The 26,772-nt window shown below is 45.5% G+C and overlaps 1 protein-coding gene across 1 annotated transcript in view; it reads right to left on the bottom strand.

Moving 5' to 3' along the window:
* LOC136838162 (talin-2-like) overlaps positions 1–26,772 on the bottom strand; it is a 120,530-nt gene that overhangs the window by 8,592 nt on the left and 85,166 nt on the right. The window contains 19 exon segments of the mRNA XM_067103022.1: positions 383–424; positions 2,160–2,370; positions 2,839–3,024; positions 3,619–3,735; positions 9,142–9,267; positions 9,801–9,959; positions 10,551–10,745; positions 10,929–11,052; positions 12,023–12,165; positions 13,005–13,214; positions 13,323–13,479; positions 14,800–14,975; positions 16,431–16,563; positions 17,015–17,336; positions 17,478–19,684; positions 19,686–20,424; positions 20,593–20,845; positions 24,098–24,186; positions 26,545–26,636. Of these exon segments, the coding sequence (XP_066959123.1) occupies positions 383–424; positions 2,160–2,370; positions 2,839–3,024; positions 3,619–3,735; positions 9,142–9,267; positions 9,801–9,959; positions 10,551–10,745; positions 10,929–11,052; positions 12,023–12,165; positions 13,005–13,214; positions 13,323–13,479; positions 14,800–14,975; positions 16,431–16,563; positions 17,015–17,336; positions 17,478–19,684; positions 19,686–20,424; positions 20,593–20,845; positions 24,098–24,186; positions 26,545–26,636 (5,681 nt within the window).

The following is a 26,772-nucleotide window of genomic DNA, read 5'->3' as shown; positions in this document are numbered from 1 at the left end:
TCAATTTAGAACTGATGGATTCAAAATACTCGCAATGTAGAACAAACGGATTCAAAATATTTTTAGAACTGGCGGATTCAAAATACTCTCAATCACGGATGGAATTGCGTTCGAATACTTATGCTGATGTCAAATACTAGCGACTTAAAAACAGGGGTGGGCAAACGATTCGCATAAGAGACCTCCCACAGTCGCAGCCTGAATCCTTGAAAGATAAAATTAAAGATTAAATCTGGTTAGGGCGCAACGGCGTAAAAACCCTCAGCCGAACACAGACAGCTTCAGTGCCAAAGAGATGATAGGAGGAATAGGACTGACATGCGCGTTACCAATCTACTTGAACAGGGTCATCATGGCCCCCCGGGGGTGGCCATTCACTCACCAGTGGGAGGTTTCGCACCGGCTTCGTACCATTTGAAGTGGGCTGCAGTTGTGGTACGGTCGGGTGGTTTGTAAGGGAAAGGGAAGAAATGCTTTTTAGATGTATCCTGCGCCATCTCGGCCAGTCTTACTTCTAACAGCAGAAGCCTCGGGACGCTTCCTTTTCCAAATGGGATCTTCGAGACGCTTTCTTTTTCAAAAAGGAAGGTTCGAGACGCTTCCTTTTCAAAATGGAAGCTTCGAGACGCTTTCTTTTCAAAAAGGAAGCTTCGAGATGCCTCCTTTTCAAAATGGAAGCTTCAAGACACTTCCTTTTCAACAAGGAAGCTTCGAGATGCCTCCTTTTCAAAAAGGAAGCTTCAAGACGCCTCCTTTTCAAAATGGAAGAATCAAGACGCTTCCTTTTGAGGACGGAAGCTTCGAGACGCTTTCTTTTCAAAAAGGAAGCTTCAAGACGCCTCCTTTTCAAAAAGGAAGCCTCGAGACGCCTCCTTTTCAAAAAGGAAGCTTCAGACGCCTCCTTTTCAAAATGGAAGCTTTGAGACGCTTTCTTTTCAAAAAGGAAGCTTCGAGACACCTCCCTTTCAAAATGGAAGCTTCGAGACGCCTCCTTTTCAAAAAGGAAGCTTCGAGACGCCTCCTTTTCAAAAACGAAGCCTCGAGACGCCTCCTTTTCAAAACAGAAGCTCAACGGCACTTCTTTTTAAAACTTAAAACAGCAGCGGCAAAGCCTACGAAATTCATGCAGGATACATCTCTACTACGTCCGCTTCCCGTACTTGTAACAAAACAGCAATCGTTCTTCAACGGCAATGCGTCCTGAGACAGACGCACTGCGCCCATGATTTTCTTCCAATGTGCAAAGTCTTCCAGATACTTTATGCCATGCAGAATGTTTTTTAAATACCCCCCCAAAAAACTCCATGCATGAGACTGTTTTTTTTTTTTTGTCTATATATATCTCCAGCGTGAAGGACCTTCCTCAAAGAAAAACTGTACACTGACCCTGTAACTAAAACCATCACCTTGCTTCATTTTACAGTTTTGCGTCTAATTTGTCTATATATATATATCTCGATGTATCTTCCCCCATACAAGGTGCAGAATCATTCAGTTTATATTCAACTTCTTAATGTCCTAGGTTCTAAAGGCAGCGTCACGCAAGGAGCACAGTTCCTTGCCGTTCGAAGGAGCTTGCCAAAAAATCTGGCGTCTAGTGGCAAGTAGAAGGGAGTTAAAACCACATCTTCTGTATACAGTAGCACCTCAACTGAGTAACAAAGAACCTGCACTTGAATACTTTCTAGATTTTTTATAAGTATCAAAGTCCGTTAGGAAACAAAGACCCTATATCTTAGCCTCCACTTTGATATTTGCTAGCAATCTCACAGCTAACAGCAATTCTGTATCGTTATTAATCTAAATAAACTGTAATTTACACTACTTAACACTTAATTTAAGAGATTTATTAAAAAGTTTATCACTCCTAAAATGGTAGCATAGCATAAAATAATCATGATAATGTAACCGATAAGTGCACAAGTTGCCTTCAAGTTGAGGTGTTACTTGGAAAACCCCAAATTGGGTGACTGCTTTGCCCAAACTCCGGTGGCACGAGCTCCCAAACGCGAGGAAAAATGCTCCGACGTGGCGTCGTTTTAAAGGGATACATTTTTATACTGCATATATGCTGTAGCTCTCAAATGCCACTGTCAAACTATACAAGAATACAAGCCATACAGAAGCCACCCGATGTCAAACCATCCCTCGTCATTTACCTTTCAGCGACTCGGCTGTCGAGACCAAGTCCGTGATGCACTGGGCGATCTTGCGGGACACCGTCGTCAAGGCACTGCGAGCCTCCGGGCTTGGTTTGTGGAGGAGGTGCATGACCATCTGCAGCAGCTCGCGGTACTGCACCGCGGAGTCGTGGCCGGCCGTCATGACCTTGGAGCGGATTTCGATGGTCTCGGCTCCCCACGCAGCTGCCTGGGGGGACGAAAGGGGAAAGAGATGTGTTTGTTTCGTTCCGAACGACACGGAACGCCGAGGTTCCGTACTGGGAATGGAATGGACAAAGATCAAGTGATGGGACCTACGATTAGGTCATTCGGGGCCGAGAGGGAAATTGGGAGGAAAAGAAAGGTTTGAAAGGCGTAACAGTTGAAGCACTATGAAACAATTGTCAGGAGAGGGTTGAGGAAAGTTAGATGGAAGAAAGAGAATACGAACAGAGGTACAGTCAAAGGAATGGAAGGGGTTGCAGCAACCAGGAGCCATGGAAGGGATTCTACAAACAACCTCAAGTAATGCCTACAGTGCACCGTGTGAGGTACACCGATGGCATTACTTGAGGTTCTTTGTAGAAGCACCAACCCCCTGCGGGAGAGGTACCGTACTGGCAAGAAATTCACACCTGACTTCGCCAAAGGATAAACCCGACCTCAAAAAACTCACCTTGCAAGTCGTCAACATATCTGACACGGCCTTGCGGCCCATGTTAGCTGCCACTATGACATCCTCCTGTTTCAGGCTGTTTCCTGCGCCCACGGCCTTGGCCGTGGCCAGAGTGATGGGCTTGGTGGATCGGACAAGGTCCTCTGGGGTGGCTTTCGTCTTGGGGGCTTCGTCTGAGTCGAAGGCCTGTCGAAACAATCAAGGATTAACGATGGCATCGCGAGCATTAAACTGCGCCAGTACACAGGCCTGGGCAGGATTCGCACTTACGACCAACGTATTGGGAAGGTCGCGCTGTCACTAAACGCTACAGTAGCACCTCAGCTTGACAGGTGCTTTAGAGGTCTGGCTCTCTGATATGTAGCACAGTCTTTTAAATATGAAAGATCTTATATTATTGCCTGCAATTGACTATTTTCAAGATATCTGATGAGTAAATATCACTTAAGCAACAAAGACACTATGTTATAGCCTGCGCTTGAATGCTTTCTAGATATCTGAAAGCTAATAGCATAGCTCCTAACCTACAGTAACCTGAACTTTGCACTCAAAATTCAATTTAAGAGATTTATTTTGAAATGTACGACATCTTGAATGGCTGCACAACAAAGAAACAATCGTAATGACATAGCCAATAAGTACATAAGTAAGTTGAGGCATAAGAGATAAGTAACAAATTATACTCAACGTTAAAATCTAAAATCACTGCACTCATTCACTTTAGATGCCAACTCGAAGAAGCAGGTCGACTAGCGGACACTGGGAAACAGCAACACTCACCCTGATTTCCTGCGCAATCGCTTCGATGGTGGCTTCCAGGGCCCTCGTCCCGCGAGTGTGTTCGTCCTCAACGGCCTTGACCGTCTTCAGGAGGGACGTGACGTTCGTCACCATCACCTGTCGTAGGGGGAGACACAACCTTCCTTAAAGACTCGCGCTCTGGGGTCGTCCGAGGAACGACTACGAATATAAAGTGTCTTCAAACATCAAAGTTTAAAAAAAAAGACAAGAGGAATTCACAACCTAAGAAGTGTGAGTCGTCATTGCATGCACGAGAGGAGGCATCCAGGAAAAACAAAACGAGGAGGTCTCGCTAAATCTAAAGTCTTCCACGGCTGAAAAAACGGGGTTCTGAATCTTTTAAATCATCTTATGGGAAAAGTTACATCATTCCAAAACAGACACAGCTCGAGGGAGACACAACTCGAGAAGCACAGGGGACACATAGATAAGATATGCCAGTGATCGCCGTTACGGACAAAAGCTTCGCCCGTGGCAGATTTTCTCGCTGGCCGAGCCGCAAGAAGAAGTGCCACGGGGGTTGGGAGAGGGAGGGAGGGGTAAAAATTAAGCTTGAGAGTCATTTTATTGTCATGTTGCAATTTCAGAAAGCCAAAACAAACAGACTGTCTTTTACAGGACCATTGTAACTGACATCCAGTCGTGCAGTACACAAGGACTCCATTATATGATATTCCAAGACTCCTTTCTGAAAATTCTAAAATGACTTGAGGTCACCTTTCAATGTGGACTGAAAAATTGGGAAGAAAAACACGTATGAAAAACAACTATCAGTTAAAAAACAAACGCGAAGGTACAAAAAAAAAAAAAAAAAAAAAAAAAGGACGACACATCTGTTAGAAACATACATCTCTCGGAAGGGTGGAGGGGTTTCATGCTGTTAGTCCCTAGTTAAAATAAAGTCATTAAAATGGGGTATACACGTACATCCGTCTATTATCAAGCGAGGAAAGCTTCATATAACGCGAGCGAGGCAGCAGTTGGCGCCTGCGTTCCCTGACGGAGGCGTTAATAATAGTTCAAAAGCTCTTACGGACTACGGGGGTCATTTGCATGTGGTAGTGACTTGACAGAAGCTCTGTACGGCTGCACAGGGGAGGGCATCTTTTGGGGGGGGCCTTTACATGAAGCGTTCCTCTAAAGCACTAAAGGGGTTAGTGTGAGTGGGGGAACCCCACGTTTCCAATCTCACCTTATAACCATCTTGACCAGTGATATTCGTGTTTGGTTTTGGGAGCGGCGTCAACTAGATCTGTGCTCGTTTAATTTAACATAACACCTACTGAGCGGATTTTCTTTTTTTTTTTTTATGTTATTCCAAACCAATTTTATAAAATTAGAAGAAGAGGTACTTTAATCTAAAGACAAATGTGAGCAGCCCTGGAGAGATACGGTGGCAATTCTTGCGACACCACCGTCCAGCCTCCGTCGTTCACCACAGCCATTGTAACTCCAAAATACATTCTGATATATTTTCTCATCCATTTTAAGGATTAACAGTATTCAACAAACGAACGACAAAGCAGGAAGACAGACACGTTGGAATATCAATCACAGCCCATTCTTTCGATAGAGAAATCTTTATTGTAACAAAACACAATCTTTGGAAGACATCTGGACATCATCACAAATAAAAACTCTAAAAATCACAGCACTAGACACATGCGGAAGGGAAGGCATTTCTCGACTATATTTGGGAGCGTCCGACCGACGGCTGACGCTGTCTTTGGCAAGATGTGCGCACCTCGTCCTGCCAAGTGGAGAACGGAACAAGGCCTCAGTTCACGTGCTGACGAAGTTAGGGAAAATCTTGAAAAATATAGTTTTATGCACACATACACATCACAATCTTTCTATGTACACTGTCAAACATAGGACACATTTCTTCCCCTCACACGTTGAGAAATGCGAGACGTCCCTCGGTTCAGAAGAGGGAAAAGTCGTCCCTGACTAAAGGACACGGCAAATAAAAAAAAGAAGAGAGTTCAACAGCACAGCAGGCTACAGCAATGAAAGCGTGCCTCAGATAAATGCCATCACAAGAACGCTTGCAAAAAACGCGACTAAACGCAATACTGTAGCAGTAGCCTTCGAAAGCGAAGCGTAGCCAGGAATTCGTGCTCCATGTGACTATATCGCTGCTAAGGAGCGGGAAACGAAAGAGATATGACACAGCATTCCAGAACCTCCAGTACGCGACAGTCTCCGATTCAACCGATGCTACAGTTCTCAAATAAACAAAGACTACCTTCAGGACTGGGACCATTTTGCAGCAGACGTCGGGAGGAAAGTCGGCGTGCATTTTCCTCGTCTTACTTTCACGTCACTCTTCAAGTCAACATTTTGTTAATTTTCAACGGTGAAATGACTGCAGAGACTTGAAGGGGGGGAAGTTTAGGATAGACACAATTTACACTGCATGGAATTTTTCCCAGTTACTTTACTGACACTTTTTAGAACTTTACGCTCACCTCTTTAACTTTACGTACATCAGTTTAGACTCTGCGTACACTTTTACAAAACTTTACCAGACACTTTTAACAAGAGACTCAATCCTTTTCCTCAGTGAAGTGATTGGAACAGAAGAAGTTGGGGGAAGGGAAAGTTTTTTTTAAGATTTAAAACTCTTCTTAACAAGCTAATGTTTAACGTGGGGGTTAATCATTAAGTCGACTCTATCAAAATATCACTGGTCAGATGCCTGGTGTCGGGGATGTGTTCGACGGAGAGTAGCCGGATCAACTCCTCCTCCTGATCCGACATGAGCCAATCCCGATCCGACTCATAGTAGTCAGACCAACCCTGCCCGGCAGAGAACCCAGATTGTCATTTAAGTGGTTTTTTTTACAGTTTTCGTTAACGGGCCAAATGCGCACGTCACTCATCATCAAAAGAAACCAGTTATTTAAAAAGTTAAGAAAAAAAGAGAGACATTGGACCACAAATTTAGATATTTCGTATAAACTGTACAAGCAAAATCTGTCAATAAAAATTTCATTCACACATTCATTGCTCCTGTTGTTGCATTTGTTCTGGCAAATTCCTTAATGAGACCAAAAAAAAAAAAAAAGCAGAAATGGTATTATTATTATTATTATTATTATATTAGGTCACTTGCTGGAGAGAAAATGGAAAAAACCCTGACTGACCTACGCTGACCTCATATCAGGTTGTACCCTCCATCCTACCGGGGAGAGACGGTGGACTTGGTGAAAAATTTTGCAACACGGGACAGTGACTCGACTTCAACTGATTGATGCAATCTCGGTTCTCTGCCAAAAGCGCAACGACAGCGGGGACTACGTGCTTGTACGAGCCGTGAGCTGTACTCGTATATGCTATACAGGCAGTCCCCGGTTATCGGCGGGGTCCCGTTCCCGACAGTGCGACGATAACCGAAAATCGCCGATAACTGGAGATCGGTGTCGAAAATCCGGTTATCGTCGTCACTAGACAAGCGGCGTAAAACTGGACCGCCGATGACCGAGGCCGCCGATAACCGGGGACCGCCTGTGCGTACAGGCCGCAAGCCTCACGTACGTACAAGCCGCAAGACGTACGCCGCGTCAAGAACTGCGTGGGTTAGGGGTCCAAGAGTTATAATATCCCATCCCTCACAAAAACAGAAACAAAGCAACGCAGTGACATCTGTGGTCTGTGAATCCCCAGGGGACCGTTGCAGGACGTGCAGCAGTTGCGTACAACAACAAGCAAGTCGGGGAGTCCCCGACGTGTGTGTGAGAATAAGAAGTCCACCCTCCCCCAGGTAGCATGCAGTGTCACCTCGTTATTTTTTTTTTTTTTTTTTTTTTTTAATTTTAGTCACTCCTCGTCCTAAGTACAATATTAGATATTAAAAGGGGATCCAGTAACAGAGACAAAATGATCGTACACATTTATATATATAAATAAATCTATTAGCGGCAAGGGGTAGACGACCGACTCCTTGGCCACCACCAGATATACATCCGGTAGCAACCGAGTCGGTCACCGTCAGTCGTTAAACGTTACACCAACGCGTGCAATGTGGACTACTGGGCTCGCACTCAAATTCCAAAATGCCACTTGAAAAAGATGCTCATACTTTAGTTCATCAGAAGACTCGTCACTTAAACTATCAAAAACAGTGACAATATGAAAAACTGACTTTCCTAAAAGATGTTACTTGAAGATACTTATCAACTACAAAAGAACAGGACATACTCCACGTGCGTTGTTCGTTAGCTAACAGCCAGTGTTAATAACATAGTCATTCTCCTTTCGACAGCAACGTAACTCCTGCCTCTTGTCACGTACAGTCGACCCCCGGTATTCGTGGGGGATGAGTACCACAGTCCCCTGCAAATGGCTAAAATCCGCAAATACTTGACGCCCCCCCTAAAAATGCTTATGACTGCCTATTTTGATAGTTCAAACACCAAAAAAACCTCTAAAAACACTATAACTGCCTATTTTGATAGTTCAAACACCAAAAAAACCTCTAAAAACACTATAACCGCCTATTTTGATAGTTCAAACACCAAAAAAAAAATGCTTATGACTAAAAAACACTTATAAATGCTTATGACTGCCTATTTTGATAGTTCAAACACCAAAAAAACCTCTAAAAACACTATAACCGCCTATTTTGATAGTTCAAACACCAAAAAACCTCTAAAAATGCTTATGACTGCCTATTTTGATAGTTCAAACACCAAAAAAAAAACTCTAAAAACACTTATAACTGCCTATTTTGATAGTTCAAACTCTCTAAAAACACTTATAACTGCCTATTTTGATAATTCAAACACCAAAAAAACCTCTAAAAACACTTATAACTGCCTATTTTGATAATTCAAACACAAAAAAACCTCTAAAAACACTTATAACTGCCTATTTTGATAATTCAAACACCAAAAAAACCTCTAAAAACACTTATAACTGCCTATTTTGATAGTTCCAACACCAGAAAACCCCTCTTAAAAACACTTACACCCGAGTATTTTAATAGTTTTATCACAAAAAGTGCATTAATCACGAAAATATGAAAATACAGTATTCAGTGAATATTGCTCTACGTAAAATGCCACGAACAGGAGAATTTTCCACGAATAATGCGTACATACGTTACACAGAAAAATCCGCGGATAGGTGAAGCCGTGAATCCAGAACCGCAAATAGGCAGGGGTCCACTGTAAAGTAATACACTACCCACTGAAATCTAATGAGTCTACTGCATATGAACTATTTGAAAACTATAAAACGACCACATGACAAACGGACATCTTGAAAATTACAGCAATTTCAAACGCTGACTAACAATTTGCTGTACGTATCCTACGCTAGACAGTCCCAGAACTCCCACGGGATGAAAGCTGTACCGTATTTACGTCCCCCCTAATCTCAACTGAGGCAGGGTCCTCAGTCGAAAGGCAAGAGTCAGAGACACGACGCACATTGACAAACGCCCAGCACCGAGGTCTACAAACAGAGGAGAAACGCCAAAGACACTCTTCTTCTCACCTTCGCCGATTCCTTGAGAGTCGTCATGGCCGGGTCGTTGACGTTCTTCCCGGACGCTGCCTTCGTCGCGTGGATGAGGTCTCCGAGGGCCATGGCCACGTCCTTGACGGCGTTTATCAGCATCACCTGAAGGAGGGTGTGAGTTACGCTCACAAAGATGCTGTATGGTAAATGAATTCTCTTTCCCCGTGACAACTTGGCCTTTCTGCCACGTTATTCTGAGACAAGTTAGCCCCTGAAAAGTCCTCTGTAACAAATTACCCTCTTCAAAGTTCTCTGTAACAAATTAGCCCCTGAAAAGTCCTCTGTAACAAATTACCCTCTTGAAAGTTCTCTGTAACAAATTAGCCCCTGAAAAGTTCTTTGTAAAAGTTAGCCCCTGAAAAGTTCTCTGTAACAAATTAGCCCCAGAAACTGTAACAGACTAGCCTCTGCAAAGTTCTCTGTAACAAATTAGCCCCAGAAACTGTAACAGACTAGCCTCTGCAAAGTTCTCTGTAACAAATTAGCCCCTAAAACTGTAATAAATTAGCCCCTGAAACTGTAAAAATTAGCCCTTGAAAAGTTCTCTGTAACAAATTAGGCACTGAAAAGTTCTCTGTAACGAATTAGCCCCTGACAAGTTCTCCTGCGACTACTCTCCAAAACGAGTTCCTCACCTGAGCCTCGGGATTGTTTGCCCCTAGGGAGGATGCTCCGCTCTTCACCACGTCCGACAGCTGCACGATTGTCGTGACTGCGTTCTGGGCCGCCACGGCCAGCTGCTCCTGCGAGGAGGCCGCACCGGCGACCAGGGTCTTCGTGTCTTCGACCAGCGCCTGGAAAAGATGACACGGAGACGTTAACGACGAGGGAGGGAAGAAGTAGTCTGGCGAATGAGGTAATGGCTTTTTTTTGGGGGGCCTCATGTAACACAGACCCTATATTATCATAGCCTGCACTTGAATATTTCCTGATTCTGGTAAGGAACAGTCTGTTAAGTAATAAGCCTTATCTCATAACCTGCACTTGAATACTTCCTCGATTTCTGATTAGCACAGTCTGTTAAGCAACACAGACCCTGCATTGTAGCTTGCACTTGAACATTTAACAGATTTTTTATAATTGCATAAGTCAGTTAAGTTGAAGTTTTACTTTATCATAAGCAAAGCAATTTTTGCTCTTTATTTCCAGCAGAGAAAAAATCCCCGAAGGACAAGACGAAGAGAGAGAGAGAGAGAGAGAGAGAGAGAGAGAGAGAGAGAGATTCCCGAAGGATGGAGGAGACGCAACAAGACGACAGAGAGAGAGAGAGAGAGAGAGAGAGAGAGAGAGAGAGAGAGAGAGAGAGAGAGAGAGAGATTCGCAAAGGACAGACAAGACAAGAGAGAGAGAGAGCGAATGGGGGGTTGGGGTGTCGGAGACATTACCTTCGCCGTCTTGAGGATGTACTCGCGGTGGTCGGAGAAGTTCTCCCCCTCCTTCTCAGCGTTGAGGGTCCCCGCCGTGGCGAACATGATGGTGGTGTCCAGGTCGCCGATGATGCCCGAGACGGTGGAGGCGGCGTTGATGCATGCCTGCGTGCCCCGGGAGCCCGCCTGCAGCGCGGCCAAGACGTGCGAAGCCTAGAAGAAGGGCGGAAGCGGAAATATAAACTTTTCGGGTAGCGGCAACAGCGGCATGCAAGGTCGGCAGCCTTCCTCGCATGCGGTTCTCCTTTCAAGAGTTATACAGTATATATTATATATATTTTAATGTGTCTGATCTTTATTGTTTTTATCAGCGCTCGTCTGAAAACAGAACCTCACCTTCTCTCCCACGTGGCGGGCGGACTCAGCCAGGTCTCGCTGACTGAAGGTGTCTCTGGGGGCAGACTGGACCGATCCTCCTGATTTCACGAGGTCTATGCAGGCCTGGCCCAGTTCGTGGACGCTGTGGAGAGAGAGAGAGAGAGAGAGAGAGAGAGAGAGAGAGAGAGAGAGAGAGAGAGAGAGAGAGAGAGAGAGAGGCGATATTAATCAAACTGAAGACAGTGACTAACTATAGTTAAATTCCTTCTACAGGGCTTCACAAAAATCTATGCTCGTCTGCAAACAAACCAGAAGATCTATGCTCGTCTGAAAACAAACCACAATGTTTATGCTCAACTAAAAACAAACACGAGTCTTTATCGTCTGAAAGCAAACAAGAAAATCTATGCTCGTCTGAAAACAAACCACAGTCTACGCTCGTCTAAAAACAAACCACAGTCTATGCTCATCTGAAAACAAACCACAGTCTATGCTCGTCTGAGAACAAACCAGTCTATGCTCGTCTGAAAACAAACCAGTCTATGCTCATCTGAAAACAAACCAGAAAGTTTGTGCTTGTCTGAAAACAAATCTGAAAATCTATGCTCATCTGAAAACAAATTAAGTCTATGCTCGTCTGAAAACAAATTAAGTCTATGCTCGTCTGAAAACAAACCAGAAAATCTATGCTCGTCTGAAAACAATTCAGAAAACCAATATGTGTCTGCAAACGAGCCATAACGTCTATACTCATCTGAAAACAAACCAGAAAATCTATAATCGTCTCAAGACAAACCATTAAGGCAATACAGTCTGTACTTGTCTGAAAACAAACCACAAGTCTATCTATACACGCCTGAAAAGTCTATACTCATCTGAAAACAAGCCACAAAGCCTACACTCGTCTGAAAAGAAGCCAGTCTATGCTTGTCTGAAAACAAACAGAGCCTATACTCATCTAAAAAGAAGCCACAGCCTATGCTCGTCTGAAAACTAACTGCAAAGTCTGAACTCGTCAGAAAACAAACCCCAAAGACAAGAAAGTCTGCCCACGTCTGAACACAAACGAAGACAACAATCAAAGCTCCGCGTCCTCCTGACGCGCGTCTTACCTTGAGCGAAGGCGAGAGGCCACCTCCGCGTTCGTCGTCTGGCGTATGGCCCCAGACGAGTCCGATGCCAGGGAGCTGTACTGGTGGGAAACACTGGCGCCCAGACTGGCGAGCTGGGACGGATCAGTCGAGGCTTTGCCCACCTGCAATGGAAGGAGGAGGATTCAGCCGACTCGTACAGACAGCGCCTCGGCTTAACAGACGCCTTACGGGTCTTCGTCTGGCTTTCTGATAAGGGAACAGAGTCTGTTAGGTAACAAAGACCCTCTATTATTACAGCCTGCACTTGAACACTTCCTAGATTTCTTATACGAGGGAAAGTCTGTTGAGTATGAAAGCCTGTTAAGTAACGAGGTCTGTTAAGCAACAAAGTCCCTATATTATTAAAGCCTGCACTCGAATATTTTCTAGATTCCTTTTAAGTAACAAAGTCTGTTAACTAACGAGGTCTGTTAAGTAACGAGGTCTGTTAAGTAACAAAGACCATATATTATTAAAGCCTACACTTGAATATTTTCTAGATTCCTTTCAAGTAACAAGGTCTGCCAAATAACAAGGTCTGTTAAGTAAGAAAGTCTGTTAAGGAGCAAAGTCTGTCAAATATCAGAGTCTGTTAAGTAACAAAGACCCTACATTATTACAGCCTGCACTTGAATATTTTATATAGATTCTTTTTATGTAACAAAGTCTGTTAAGTAACAATGTCTGTTAAGTAACACACACCTTATATTATTACTGCCTGCAACTGAATATTTTCTAGATTCTAGATCCTTTTTAGTATGAAAGTCTGTTAAGTAACAAGGTCTGTCAAGTAGCAAAGTCTGTCAAATAACAGTCTGTTAAGTAACAAAGACCCTATATTATTACAGCCTGCAACTGAATATTTTCTAGATTCCTTTTAGGTAACAAAGTCCATTAAGCAAGAAAGTCTGTCAAGTAATAGAGCCCACCAGTACCACAGACCGGCCCCCCAATCTCTCACCATGTCCTGGGCCAGCCGGGCGACCTCCTTGGCAGCGGCCACCATCCGCGTCTGGTAGTCGACGAAGCTGCCCTCGATGACGTCGCCCCCCGGCTGGGGGGAGGAGCCGACCAGGTCCTCGATGCGGTGCATGGCGGTCGTGATGGACTCCACCAGGCCGGAGACGACCCCGGCCTCCGTGGCTATGGTCTCAACCGTGGCCAGCAGCTCCTGTCAAGAGACACGAAGGAGGTGAGACATTTGGGTTGACCCCTTGGCGATTTCTATGCGTCAGACACGTCACTCCGCAGAGTGTGTCGGTCGGTGTGTGTCCAGTACCTGCAGCGTCTCCTTCATGGTGTCGGCGGCGTCGTCCACGTCGGGGTGGGCGTGGACGGCCTTGGGGTTGCCCCCGGCCTCCTTCGAGGCGTAGACGAGCTGCAGGGCGCACTCCGCCACCGTCTTCGTCTGGTCCAGCAGGCACATCTGCTGCTTGCTGCCGAGACAGACGAGGAGGAGACTTGAAAAATTAGACTTTGGGAGACTTGAAGAAGACTTAATTTTTAAGGCCTCCTAAGACTTTAAGAGACTTAATATTTAAGACTTGCTAAGTCTTAATATTTTAGGTTACATAGACGATATTGAAGGCTTGCTAAGACTTTAAGAGACTTAATATTTAAGGCTTCCTAAGTCTTAATATTTAAGGTTACAAAGACTTGATATTTAAGGCTTGCTAAGACTTAATATTTAAGGCCTGCTAAGTCTTAATATTTAAGGTTACAAAGACTTGATATTTAAGGCTTGCTAAGACTTGAAAAGACTTAATATTTAAGGCCTGCTAAGTCTTAATATTGAAGATTACAAAGACTTAACATTAAGGCTTGCTAAGACTTTAAGATACTTAATATTTAAGGCTTATGACGACTTCAAGAGACTTAATATTTATGGCTGACTAAGTTTTAATATGTAAGGTTACAAAGACTTGATATTTATGGCTTGCTAAGACATGAAAAGACTTAATATTTATGGCTTGTGAAGGCCTTTAAGACTTAATATTTAAGGCTTAGCAAGACTTGAAAAGACTCAATATTTATGGTTTACTAAGACTTTTTTAGCAAGACTTGAAAAGACTTAATATTTATGACTTACAAAGACTTTAAGACTTAATATTTAAGGCTTAGCAAGAGTTGAAAAGACTTAATATTTATGGCTTACTAAGACTTTAAGACTTAATATTTAAGGCTTAGCAAGACTTGAAAAGACTTAATATTTATGGCTTACTAAGACTTTAAGACTGAATATTTAAGGCTTATGAAGACTTTAAGACTCAAGTTTTAAGGCTTATTAAAACTTTAAGACTTAATATTTAAGGCTTACAAAAACTTTAAGACTTAAAATTTAAGACTTGATATTTGAGGCTTACGAAGACTTTAAGACAATATTTAAGGTTTACTAAAACTTTAAGACTTAATATTTAAGGCTTTAAGATACTTAATATTTAATTAAGGCTTACAAAGACTTTGAAAGACTTAATATTTAAGGCTTAATAAGAATTCAAGAGACTAAATATCTAATTCAGGCTTATGAAGACTTCAAGAGTCTTCATATATAAGGCTTAGTAAGACTTTAAAAGACTTGATACGTTTTCTTCATCCAAAGCAAAAGTTTCTACGAAGTCTAGCCTAGACTTTCAAGACTTTCTACGCAAAAGTCTTCAAAGCCTAGCCAAAACTTTGAAGACTTTCTAAGCGAAAGTCTTCAAAGCCTAGCCAAGACTTTGGAGACTTTATCAAGTGAAAGTCTCAAAGTCTCAAACCTGTTGAGCATGTTGGAAGCCGAGCCAATGGAAGCGTTGACCATGGGGTCGAAGTAGCTTGACATCTGGGTGATGGAGTGGCCGAGCTTCTCGGCCTCGCCCTTGGCCGCGGTTCGAACCCGGTCGATGTTGTTGAGGAGGGCCTGGCCGGCGTTCTCCACCTGCTCGTTGTAGCCCTGTTGGTTTTTTGGGGGAGGGAGAGAGAGGTGAGACAGAGAGCGAGAGAGGAAGGAAAGTTAGAGAGAGAGAGAGAAGAGAGTTGTGTGGTTGTCTGCTGTGGAGAGTCGCGCTCTCTCTCTCTCTCTCTACTTCTTATGGATAAAACGAAATTGAAATGCTGGTGCTCTCTCTCTCTTTCTCTCAAGCACAAGTTTTTTATTATTATTATATTATTATTATTATTGTTATTATTTAATCTTTTTCCAAATAATAATAATAATAATAATAATAATAATAATAATAATAATAATAATTCAAAATCAAACAAAAGAGAAAATGATTACAGTAGCACCTAAACTTAACAGGCACTTGGGATAAGTACAATTTAAAAGCTCCATTAAAAAATATAAACTGCATCCAAAACAGTACACCACGGCAAAATGTATCGTGATATCGCATCAGAAATAATTTCCAGGGTTACAACATGTTCCGGGATTACAACGCATGTTCCAGGGTTACAATACATGTTCCGGGGTTACGACGCACATTCCGGGGTTACGACACGTTCTGGGGTTACGACGTGTTCCGGGGTAATGACACATGTTCTGGTATTACAACACATGTTCCAGGGTTACAAGACATGTTCTGGGGTTACGACACATTCCGGGGTTACGACGCGCGTTCCAGGGTTACGACGCGCGTTCCAGGGTTACGACACATGTTCTGGAGTTACGACACACGTTCTGAGGTTACGACGCACGTTCTGGGGTTATTACACATGTTCTGGGGTTATGACACGTTCCAGGGTAATGACACATATTCCAGGGTTACAATACATGTTCCGGGGTTACAACACACGTTCCGGGTTACAACACATGTTCCGGGGTTACAACGCGTTCCGGGATTACAACACGTTCCAGGGTTACAATACATGTTCTGGGGTTACGAAGCACATTCCAGGGTTAAGACGCACGTTCCAGGGTTGTGACACGTTCCAGAGTTATGGCACTCATCAAATATATTCATCAGAAATTATTTCTTGGGTTACGACACATGTTCCAGGGTTACGACACGTTCTGGGGTTACAACGAATGTTCCAAGATTACGATGCATGGTCCGGAGTTACGACACTCTTCAAATATATTCATCAAAAATTATTTCCCGGGTTACGACGCACATTCCAGGTTTACGACGCTAATCCGACAGAAGAACTGTGGCTCTAAAAAGGTCAGAATGCTCAAAATTTGGAGGTTTTTTTGATGAAAAACTCAATAAAAATGCAGTTTACATAATTTACAAGACACCCAAATGATTAAAAGTTAAGGGTTTCTTATGATTTTCGACAATATTTCAGGTCACGACGATTTTCGGCTTACGACGCCGTGTCGGAACGGAAGCCCTGTCGTCAACCAGGGACTGCCTAAAGAAGTCAATTATTAAACTGAGGTGTTACTCAGCCTGCTATACTGTACCTGGAGGCTATTCTCGTTGTGCTGCTGCAGATTCTGGTCCAAGACGCAGAGGGACGCCTGATCGAGGTCCCGGATGTTGATGTTCAGCTTGTCGATGGCCTCGTCGCACTCCTTCTGCCCGGGAGCCTTGTCTCTGCGGGAACAAAGAAAAAAAAAACAGCGTTAAACAACGACCACTGCTGCTTCACAGAGCTGGAATCTTCTTCCACAAAAATTTTTTTACATTATTTGTAGCCTAAAATCATATCGCAACCATAAGTGAAGCTGTTAAGTACGGAAGTCCTAATAAGTGAAACTGTTAAGTACGGAAGTCCCAATAAGTGAAACTGTTAAGTACGGAAGTCCTCATAATGACACTGTTAAATACGGAAGTCCCGACAGGCGTAAAGCTATTAGCAAAGAAGTCCTCACAAACGACGCTGATAAGTACGGAAGTCCCACCAGGCACGAAGCTGTCAAGATGGAAGTCCCAACAAGTCGAGTAAAGAAGTCTTCACAAAAAAGTCCTCGTAAACGAATCTGTCGAGTACAGGAGTCCCCCCGACAGCCGCAAAGCCATCAAGCGCGGAAGAAAGAACACCCACCTGATGGAGGAGACCAGCTTCTTGATGCTGTCCGAGACGCTCTTGCTGTGGCTGGCCAGCGCCTGCCACGTCGGAGGATCCTTGGGGTTGACGGCCAGGCTCTTGGCCGACTCGATCATGGAGCACGACCCCACGATGATGGACTTCCCGGCGGACGTGATCGGCTCCTGCGACTCCCGTGCCTTGGCGGAGATCTTGGCCGGGACGGAGGCGAACTCGGGCGAGTTGGCGAAGGTGCACAGGTTCTCGACGGCTTCCAGGAGCGGCCTGGTCGCCTCGCTGCAGCGGAGGCGGTTCTCGTCGCTGTAGTCTTGGTCTAGTGCTGTGGAGGAGGAGGAGGAGGAGGGAGAAATAGACAAGAATTAATATAATCTTTGGTAAGCAACAAAGACCCTATATTATTAATAATAATAATAATAATAATAATAATAATAATAATAATAATAATAATAATAATACTCACTCTTAATCTCCTTGACCAGGTGGGCCGTGGCGTTGGCCACGTCCTTGGCCGACTGGACGAAGTGCCGCTTTGCCACTGGGTTGCCGGTCTTGGCCGAGGCCACCCGGCAGCTGTTGCAGAGGGCGCTGGTGTGCTTGGCGATGACGGTGGCTGCACTCAGGACCTGCTGCTGGTTGCTGTTAGGATCAGCCAGCGTCTGGCAGGCGGCCACGACGGCCTCGTAGGCCCGGGCGAACTGGGACTGGTCGACCAGCCCTGGTCGGCCGGCCACGCTGGTGGGATCGGAGACCCCCACGAGGTAGGCGGCCTGGGCGGCGCTCTCCACCAGGCCGCAGATGGCCTCGCCCACCTCCCGGACGGCCAGGCCGAAGCCGGCGTGCTCCAGCCGCTTGGCGTGGTTGGCGATTCCCGTCATGGCATCGCCCAGGCTCTTGGAGCGGTCCATGACAGCGTCCAGACACTCAAAGTACGACGCGTCCGACACCCGCTCAGACGAGTGGCCGTCCAGAAGCGGCCCCATGGACCGGATAGCCCGCACGGCCCCGTCGCACTCCTTCTGCCCCGGCGCAGCAGACGTGCACACGTCGATCAGGTTGTTGATGGAGTCGGTGACGGCCCGGGCAGCTCCGGCCAGCTGGTTCTTGGCGTTGGGGGCGGCCGGGTCGGCGGCGACGGCCTTGGCTGAGACGAGGAGCTTGGAGGAGGAGGTGGAGACGCTCTTCAGGCTGACCACCATCTGACCACGCACCTCCCGGTCCTTGGTTGTGCCGGCCATCTCCATGCCCACGCCCATGAGGCTGCCGAAGGCCGTCGAGAACTTCCTGGAGGAGGTGGCCAGGTGCTGGGCCGACATGCGGGCCGAGGTCACCACCTCGGAGGTGACGCTGTTGAGCTCGGCGGCCGCGTTCCCCAGCTCGGATTGCAACTCCCCGTAGGGCCTGTTTGTTCCCGGGGGGAACCGGCCAGACTCCAGGTCGTTGGTCGAGTCGGTGATGGCCATGATGGCGTCGTCCACGTCCTTCTGCCCCGGCAGGCAGTTGACAGCCCTGTTCAGAGCCTGGGAGACGCCCTTGGCCACCTGGGCCAGCTTCTGCTGGCCTGCAGGGCTCTGGGGTCCCTGGACCACTACCCTCGCTTCCTCTATGAGCTCTGCTGACCGGACCATGACCTCCCTGGCTGCGTCGATCAAGCGCCCTCTCAGGCCCTGGTCCGTTGAAGTGGCCACCACACCCCGCACGGCCGACGAGAACTCCCTGAGTGCCAGGGCCGTGTCGCGAGAGGCCAGGCCGGCAAAGTGTCGGTTCCCCTGGGAGGATGCCGTCAGGAGCTGGGCCATGGTTGAGCCAACTGTCTTGCTGGAGCTGGTCAGCTGGTGAGCGGCGCTCTCGGGCGTCTCTCCGGGCAGTGGCCGGATGGTGGCCATGTCGGCAGCCTTCTTCAGGTCGCTCAGGTCGTCGGTGAGTGACTGGATGGCGTCGAGGGCCGAGTCGATCTCCAGAGAGCCACAGGCTTCCTGGGCTTTGCCCATGGCTGACCGGAGGTCGGCCAGAGCCTGTCCGAATTGCTTGGACGAGTTGTTCAGCTGGAGGGCGGAAGCCTGGTCGCTTACGGTCGGCAGGGCTGCCTTCACCGAGCCCACCATCTTTGTCCCGGGCTGCAGGAACTGGCCGCAGGCGTTGATGAGTGCAAGTTGCGCGCGAGGAGAGTCCGGGTTGTTGATGGTGCCCTTCACCCCCTCCACCAGGCGCGGGATGACGTCCGCGACGGCCCTGCAGTCCGAGATGAGCTCGTCTTGCGATGCCGCACTGCTGTTGTGAGGCCCGGCGCCCTGGGCGGCAGCCATGCACTGTGTCCCGGTGGCCGCAGCATGCTTGGCCGCGTTCTCCAGCCTCTTGACGATCTTCTTCTTGAGGGCATTCCCCGCAGCGGCATCGGTGGCCATCCGGACGTTCTCGGCGGCCTCCTTCAGGAGGATCTGCTTCTCCTCGTCGTTGGGGTTCGAAGCGCACTGCTTGGCCGCCTCCACCATCCTGGCCGTGGCATCGGCCAGCTGCTTGGCCGCCGCCAAGAGCCTGTTCTGGAGGTCCTGGTCGTCGGTCTGGGACTCCGCTTCGAACTTGATGGACTGGATGAGGTGGGAAGTGGCCTGGGCCAGGATCTTGGCCTGGCGCACCATCTCCGAGGCGTTGCCCTGCGAGGCGAACAGCTTCACTGGACACCAGGATCGTCTCGACGGCCTCGTCGTGGACGCTCAGGCGGCCCTTCTGGTGCTCTCCCGCGGTCTTGATGTGGCCCAGGAGCTCGTTCAGAGCCCTGGTCACTTCGGCGGCCGCCTGGGACAGATCCCTGAGCAGGACGTCGTCTTGGGTGGCCCTCTGGCACACCTGGACCATGCCCTCGACGGCCCGGCCAACCTCCTTGGCCGCCTCGATGAGCTGGCTCTGGCAGGCGGGGCTGTCGATCGTAGGGGCCACCACCTTGGCGCAGGCCACCAGCTGGGAAGTGGCAAGAGCGCAGGCCGTCGCCGAATTGATGACGACGTTCTGGAGCTCCTGGTCTTCGCAGCGAGAGGCCACCGCCTTCGCCTTCAGTATCAGGGCCGCTGTGGTGTTCGCGACGGCCTTGGCCATTCCGAGCAGGATGTCCTGGGTCTCGTGGTCTAGGTGGACGTCCACAGTGTGCAGGACCACGTTGGAGGCCTCACCAACCCTGGAGGCCGCCGTGAGCAGTCCCTGCCTAGGCTCCTTCCTCTGGGGCTCGGCCGCGACCAGGAGGTCGGAGAAGGCCGAGCAGAGGTTCTTGGTGGCACTCAGGAGGCTGTTCGACTCGTTGTCCGTCTCCAGGAGGGCGGCGATCATCCTCACGCCCTTCGACATCTCCGGCAGGTTGGAGGTGATGGTGTGGATAGCCGCTCCCACTGCCGTGTGGTCCACTTCCTCGTGGACGGCTGGAACGATAAGAATAATTAATAATAATAATTATAAATATGGAGGAAAGTTGTTTCAGATATGTCAATATAACAGCCAAGGCGTGTACAAACACGCGAAGGTCAAGATGAGACGCGCGGATACGAGAGAAACGGAAACCAGCCTCACGACGACACCCCCATACTCACACGAAGTAAGGGTGACGACTTCCGCGGTGGCCGCGTTCATGGCAGCAATCTGGCTGGTGACCGTCTGCTTGTTGGAGTCCAGTGTCACCTGCTTCCACTTGATGGAGGCCGGGTCGGTGCCCAGCTCGGGAAGCTCGGCCTTCGTCTCGAGGCTCTCCATGCACTCGTCGATGATGATCTTGCCCGTCTCGATAGTCGACACCAGGGCCTTCTGGGGCTTGCTCAGGACGCTGGTCACCTGTGGGTGCTTGGCCTGCAGGAGGGAGGGGGGGAGGCCGAGCGACACGGGAGGAGAGATGAATCGAATTAACTTCCGTGGAACGGCATGGCATGCAGGGAATATTATCACAGGAGACATTATCATTAAATTCATTACTGCAAGGAAATGCTAGGGAGAGATATGTACGCGCACACTGCAAACTCCGTGTGCGCGCGCTATATCAAAACATACGTGAACGACTACTGAGATCTTCATTCCATGCCATGAGAGAAAATATATAAGAGAAAATTTGATCACATTTATTCAAAAGACAGATATGCATAAACTGCAGACACCTACTTGTAGCCTTAGGACCCCAAGGTACGGAGCTTGTAAGAGAAACAAAAGTTTTGTAAAAGAAATAAAAGAGTACCAAGTCACAAGACAACACATTAGTATCAGCAGCATCGCACGAGGCTAACGCGCGTACAGGGAGCAGCGTCTCGACTCTAGGAGGGACGAAGCTGTAGAGGGGATGAGTGTCCTACCTACGAGAAACTGTTAGCTTGATCGTGGATCGTTCCCTAGCTGTACGTTAATCTGTTTCTTTTACGAACCGTTTATTCCCTGACTGAACACGATGTTTCTTTTACGAAAAGTCTATTCCCTAACTGGACATGTTTCATTTACGAACCGTTTATTCCATAACTGAACGTGACGTTTCACTTACGAACCAGTCACTTCCTAACTGTACATACTGTTTCATTTATTGTCTGGCCGTCCCCTACCCATGCACAGGCAGTACCCAGATTATGACGTTCCGATCTTACGACGCTCTTCAAATATATGTCTAAAAAATTATTTCCCGGGTTACGACGCATGTTCCGGGCTTATGACACCGATCTGACGCAAGAAATATGGCTTGGATAATGCAAAACAGGTGTTTAGACAGGGAGAGAGAATCCATCTTTAGATAATTATTCAAAATCAAACAATCCACATTCGCAGTATTTTTCATAGGGAAACATTCACTAATTACTGTATTTTCATATAATTTCCGTGACAAAATCCACTTTTTGTGATGAAACTACTAAAATACTTGGGTATAAGCGTTTTTAGAGAGTTTTTCAGTCCTTGAACTATCGAAACAGGCAGTTGTAAGCATTTTTTAGAGGGGTGTCATTTGCGGATTTTAGCCGCTCGAGCAGGGTTTTGGCACGCCACCCCCTCAAATACCAGGGGTCGAGTATCCAGAATAAAGAAGACAAGATGTCTCTAGACTGTTTGCCGATTATGATCGAGCCCTGTGGTTTAATCAACTCGTAAAACTCAACGGAGACTTCAATTATTTCTTGGACCATCTTGAAGTTTCGGTATTCTATAATCTCCAATTTAACATAATCACTGTACGCGCGCTACGACAGAAGATACTGTACGTTTGTGGAAGATATTTACTCTACATTTGTAGAGCTGTAGGGGAGTGCCTGTATCCTACAAAATATATACTAAAATTTAGCAGAAAACTAAACTGGAACACTAAAATGAAGTACAGTCGAAGGTAGAGAATGCACGTCGCAGATAATAAAAAATACGTCAGTGTACGTCAAAGAGATTACTACCGTTCGGCCAAACGTACGTCAGTGTACGTCGAAGAGATTACTACCATTCGGCCTTCTCTGCGCAATTCATGCAGTACCAATGCGCTTCCCGGATACATTTCGGTCAAAAATGCAACTTGATCATGCAAAAACACCATCTAGCATCCGACAGTTTCATTCATTCTGGATTTTATTCATTCTGGATAATGCTAATTCTACCTCAGGGTCAAACGGGAATAAACATCGGAATGTCTTGAATTTGTAAAATGGAAAGCGGCTCTTTCTATCCGACTTGGGGCTGTACCTACTGTGTAATTGACAGCGAAAAACAGCAATTTTACAGACAGACACAGTAAAAGCAACGCTGTACGATGATGTCATACCTACGCTGTTTACAAATAAAATCGTTTACATCAGAACGATGCATTCTAATTCTGTTCCTTTCTCTCAATCCTCCCTAATCTCCCATTCTCATGCCACATTCAAACCATCTTGATATCTGAATCCTAAGGCTATTATAATATTTGAATCTGTAATCTCAAAAGGGCTAAGTGATTACTATATCAATCTGTAATCTCAAAAGGGCTAAGTAATTACTATATCAATCTGTAATCTCAAAAGGGCTAAGTAATTACTATATCAATCTGTAATCTCCAAAGGGCTAAGTAATTACTATATCAATCTGTAATCTCAAAAGGGCTAAGTGATTACTATATCAATCTGTGACCTCCAAGGGGCTGTGTATACTATATCAATCTGTAATCTCAAGGGGCTAAGTGTATACTATATCAATCTGTAATCTCCAAGGGGCTAAGTGTATACTATATCAATCTGTAATCTCCAAGGGGCTAAGTGTATACTATATCAATCTGTAATCTCCAAGGGGCTAAGTGTATACTATATCAATCTGTAATCTCCAAAGGGCTAAGTGATTACTATTTCAACCTGTAATCTCAAAAGGGCTATGTGTACTACTATATCAATCTGTAATCTCAAAAGGGCTATGTATACTATTTTGATTTGTAATCTCAAAGGGGCTATGTATACTATATCAATCTGTAATCTCCAAAGGGCTAAGTGATTACTATTTCAACCTGTAATCTCAAAAGGGCTATGAATACTACAGTATATCAATCTGTAATCTCAAAAGGGCTATGTATACTATTTTGATTTGTAATCTCAAAAGGGCTATGTATCCTGCATCATTCTGTAATCTCAAAAGGGCTATGTATACTCCATCATTCTGTAATCTCCAAAGGGCTATGTATACTACTGTATATCAATCTGTAATCTCAAAAGGGCTATGCATACTATTTCAATTTGTAATCTCAAGAGGGCTATGTATCCTGCATCATTCTGTAATCTCAAAAGGTCTATGTATACTCCATCATTCTGTAATCTCCAAAGGGCTATGTATGCTACAGTATATCAATCTGTAATCTGAAAAGGGCTATGTCTACTACAGTATATCAATCTGTAATCTGAAAAGGGCTATGTCTACTACAGTATATCAATCTGTAATCTGAAAAGGGCTATGTATACTACAGTATATCAATCTGTAATCTCCAAAGGGCTATGTATACCCTGTCGGTAGAAAAAACACTCCTACAAAAAGCATCACTTTTCAAATCGAGAACGAAGACAAAAAACGCAAAGTAACGGCAAACAGACAGACTTAAAAAACAGACTTGAGACTGGAAAGACTTACCGACGGAGGTTGGTGGGCGAGGTTGATCTGCCCCACCAGGGCCACAGACTGCACCCCGGGCATCGATCCCGTGCCGAAACTCTGGGCGCCTACGGCAAAAGGAGGAGATGCAGAACTCAAAAGATGGCGGAACATAAGGAAATGATTAAAACGAAGCTCTTTTGACAACTCTATGAGACACAGCAGCACCTCAGCTTTAACGGACGCTTGAAACCGACGCTTTGGGTGGGGGTCTGGGGTCTGATACGTGACAGACAAGAGTCTGTGACGTAACGAAAGCTTTCGGACGAGTGACGGTCTAACGAAGTTCTGTTAAGCAATAGAGACTTTCTGATAACGAACAAAGTCTGTTAAGCAATAAAGACTTTTTGATAACGAACAAAGTCTGTTAAGCAATAAAGACTTTCTGATAACAAACAAAGTCTGTTAAGCAATAAAGACTTTCTGATAACGAACAAAGTCTGTTAAGCAATAAAGACTTTCTGATAACGAACAAAGTCTGTTAAGTAAATTTCTGATCATGAACAAAGTCTGTTAAGTAATAAAGACTTTCTGATAACGAACAAAGTCTGCTAGGTAACTTTCTGATGCGTAACAATGTCCCATTAAGTATCTGGGCTGTCGGGTAAGTAACGAAGTCTGTAAAAGTAACACACACCCTATTTCACAGCCTGCACTTGAATATTTTTCTATATATAGTTCCTAACCTAACTTAACCTGTACCATATCTAAAACGGTACCATATTAAATAATGACGATAACGGACAGTCAAGTACAAAAGTCCTTTATTTAAGCTGAGGTGCTACTGTGAAAATGGTACAATGCAAAGTCTGTCGTACCTCTCTCAAAGTGTCGGACGGTACGATTCAAGCGAGTTGAATTAAGTAATTGAATGCGTAAGCAACAGAGAGCCACAAAAAATACAGACTGCATGTACGACACAGTTTTTAAATGATATATAGTGGACTATACAATGTGGCACAGCACAGACACCGCCCCAATCACGAATGTTCGTGCGTCGAATCGTTTGTACGTCGGTTACTGTACTCTTCATGCCCATTCAAGTACAGTACAATATAAAATAATACAATGCTCTATGTTTTTTTTCATCCTGAAACACAATATACTGTACATACAGTGCTGTCTGTACAGAATAGGGGCCAAAACAAAATTTGGGGTGGCAAGGGGGAGTACTCTTAACAAATCTTTAATCTGCAGTCCCTTTCGTTTGTATCTGAATGTTCGCAAGCTGAACGTTCGTAAGTACGGCGGTGTCCGTATCTGAACAGGAAAACTTGCACAGCACAACACAGCAATGTAAAACAAAATAAAAATGGCTTCAAAAAAGTATATCATACATCACAAAAATAGCTGCGTCAGTACTACACATTCTGAAAAATGACAGGAACAGAAGTAAAAAATTGAAAAGAAATTGACATGCCGTCTGCACAGACTCTAAAATAAGAGGTCATACCTTTGTACATTGCATTTAAAAGATGGAAATTGATTCATGTTTTACCTGGGCTCAAATTCCGTGTGTACGTAACAAAACTACCTATGTAAGTATCAAATCTATCCGTGCACGTAACAGATTTACCCGTGTATGTTACAAATTATTGTCTGCTCCTAAAACATTTCTATTTGCATGTAACAAACTTCTATCTGTTCCCAAAAAATTTGTTTGTATGTAAGAAATTTCTCTCTGTACGTGACAAACATCTCTTTGTACCCAACAAATATCTATGCAATAAATTTCTCTGTGCGTAACACTTTTTGTCTGTACATAACGAGCTTTTTTTTTGTTTGCATGTAACAAACTTCTCTGAACGTAACTCGTTAATATCAAATACGATGTTTTCTATGCATATATGTTATCTATTCTTTCTGGTCGCCTAAATATAATTAGGTGGTTTGGTTAGAATTTTATTAAACCACAAAACCTGAAATTCAAACCACAAAGCCCAGATTATTTCCATAAACAGTCCGCAAAGACTACGGCCACAAGACTCTACCAAAAAACCGCAACTACGAACATGTACGCAAGACGTATTGGGCAGCCATGAAAAATGCAAGATGGGAAATCTTTCGTTATGTAAAATAACAACGCTTCAGAGAGAGGTTTGAACAGGATGGATACAATCGGTGGATCAAAGTCGTCCGTCTCGCGAACGAATTTTAATTTTTCCGTCTCCGTTTTTCTCGTTGGCGAGAAAGTACATTCCACGGAGCATCTATATTTTCCACTTTTACACAAAGGTACAATTATTAACGGACATTAACACGTTTCTTGGAGAGACAGAAACGTATGTTAATGTCTCCGCCAGAATGACAGTCTCTGAAAATACATCGGGAAAGTCCAGGTTTACGTCACGTTCCTGTCCAAACCTCCCCGCGAAGACAGACGACAGGAGGTTCCTCGGCAACAACGCGATTCTGCGGCAACTTACCGTTGACGCCCGGCCTCATGACCGCTGGCTTGGAGATCGATTCCTCTTCCAGGTGCTTGACCTCCGTGTCTCCGTGCTGGATGATGCTTGCTCTGGGGGAGAGACGAAACAAGTGAACAGAACAGAACGTAGAATTTAGGCCACAGCGTAAGTAACAAAGTCTGTTGAGTAACAATCTCACATTCAATTTAGGAGATATATCTATAAATGTGCGAGCTCTAAAATGGC

This window comes from Macrobrachium rosenbergii, unplaced genomic scaffold, assembly GCF_040412425.1.
Source record: "Macrobrachium rosenbergii isolate ZJJX-2024 unplaced genomic scaffold, ASM4041242v1 171, whole genome shotgun sequence".
NCBI classification, from domain to species: Eukaryota; Metazoa; Arthropoda; class Malacostraca; order Decapoda; family Palaemonidae; genus Macrobrachium; species Macrobrachium rosenbergii.
This window is presented reverse-complemented; position numbering and strand designations above follow the sequence as displayed.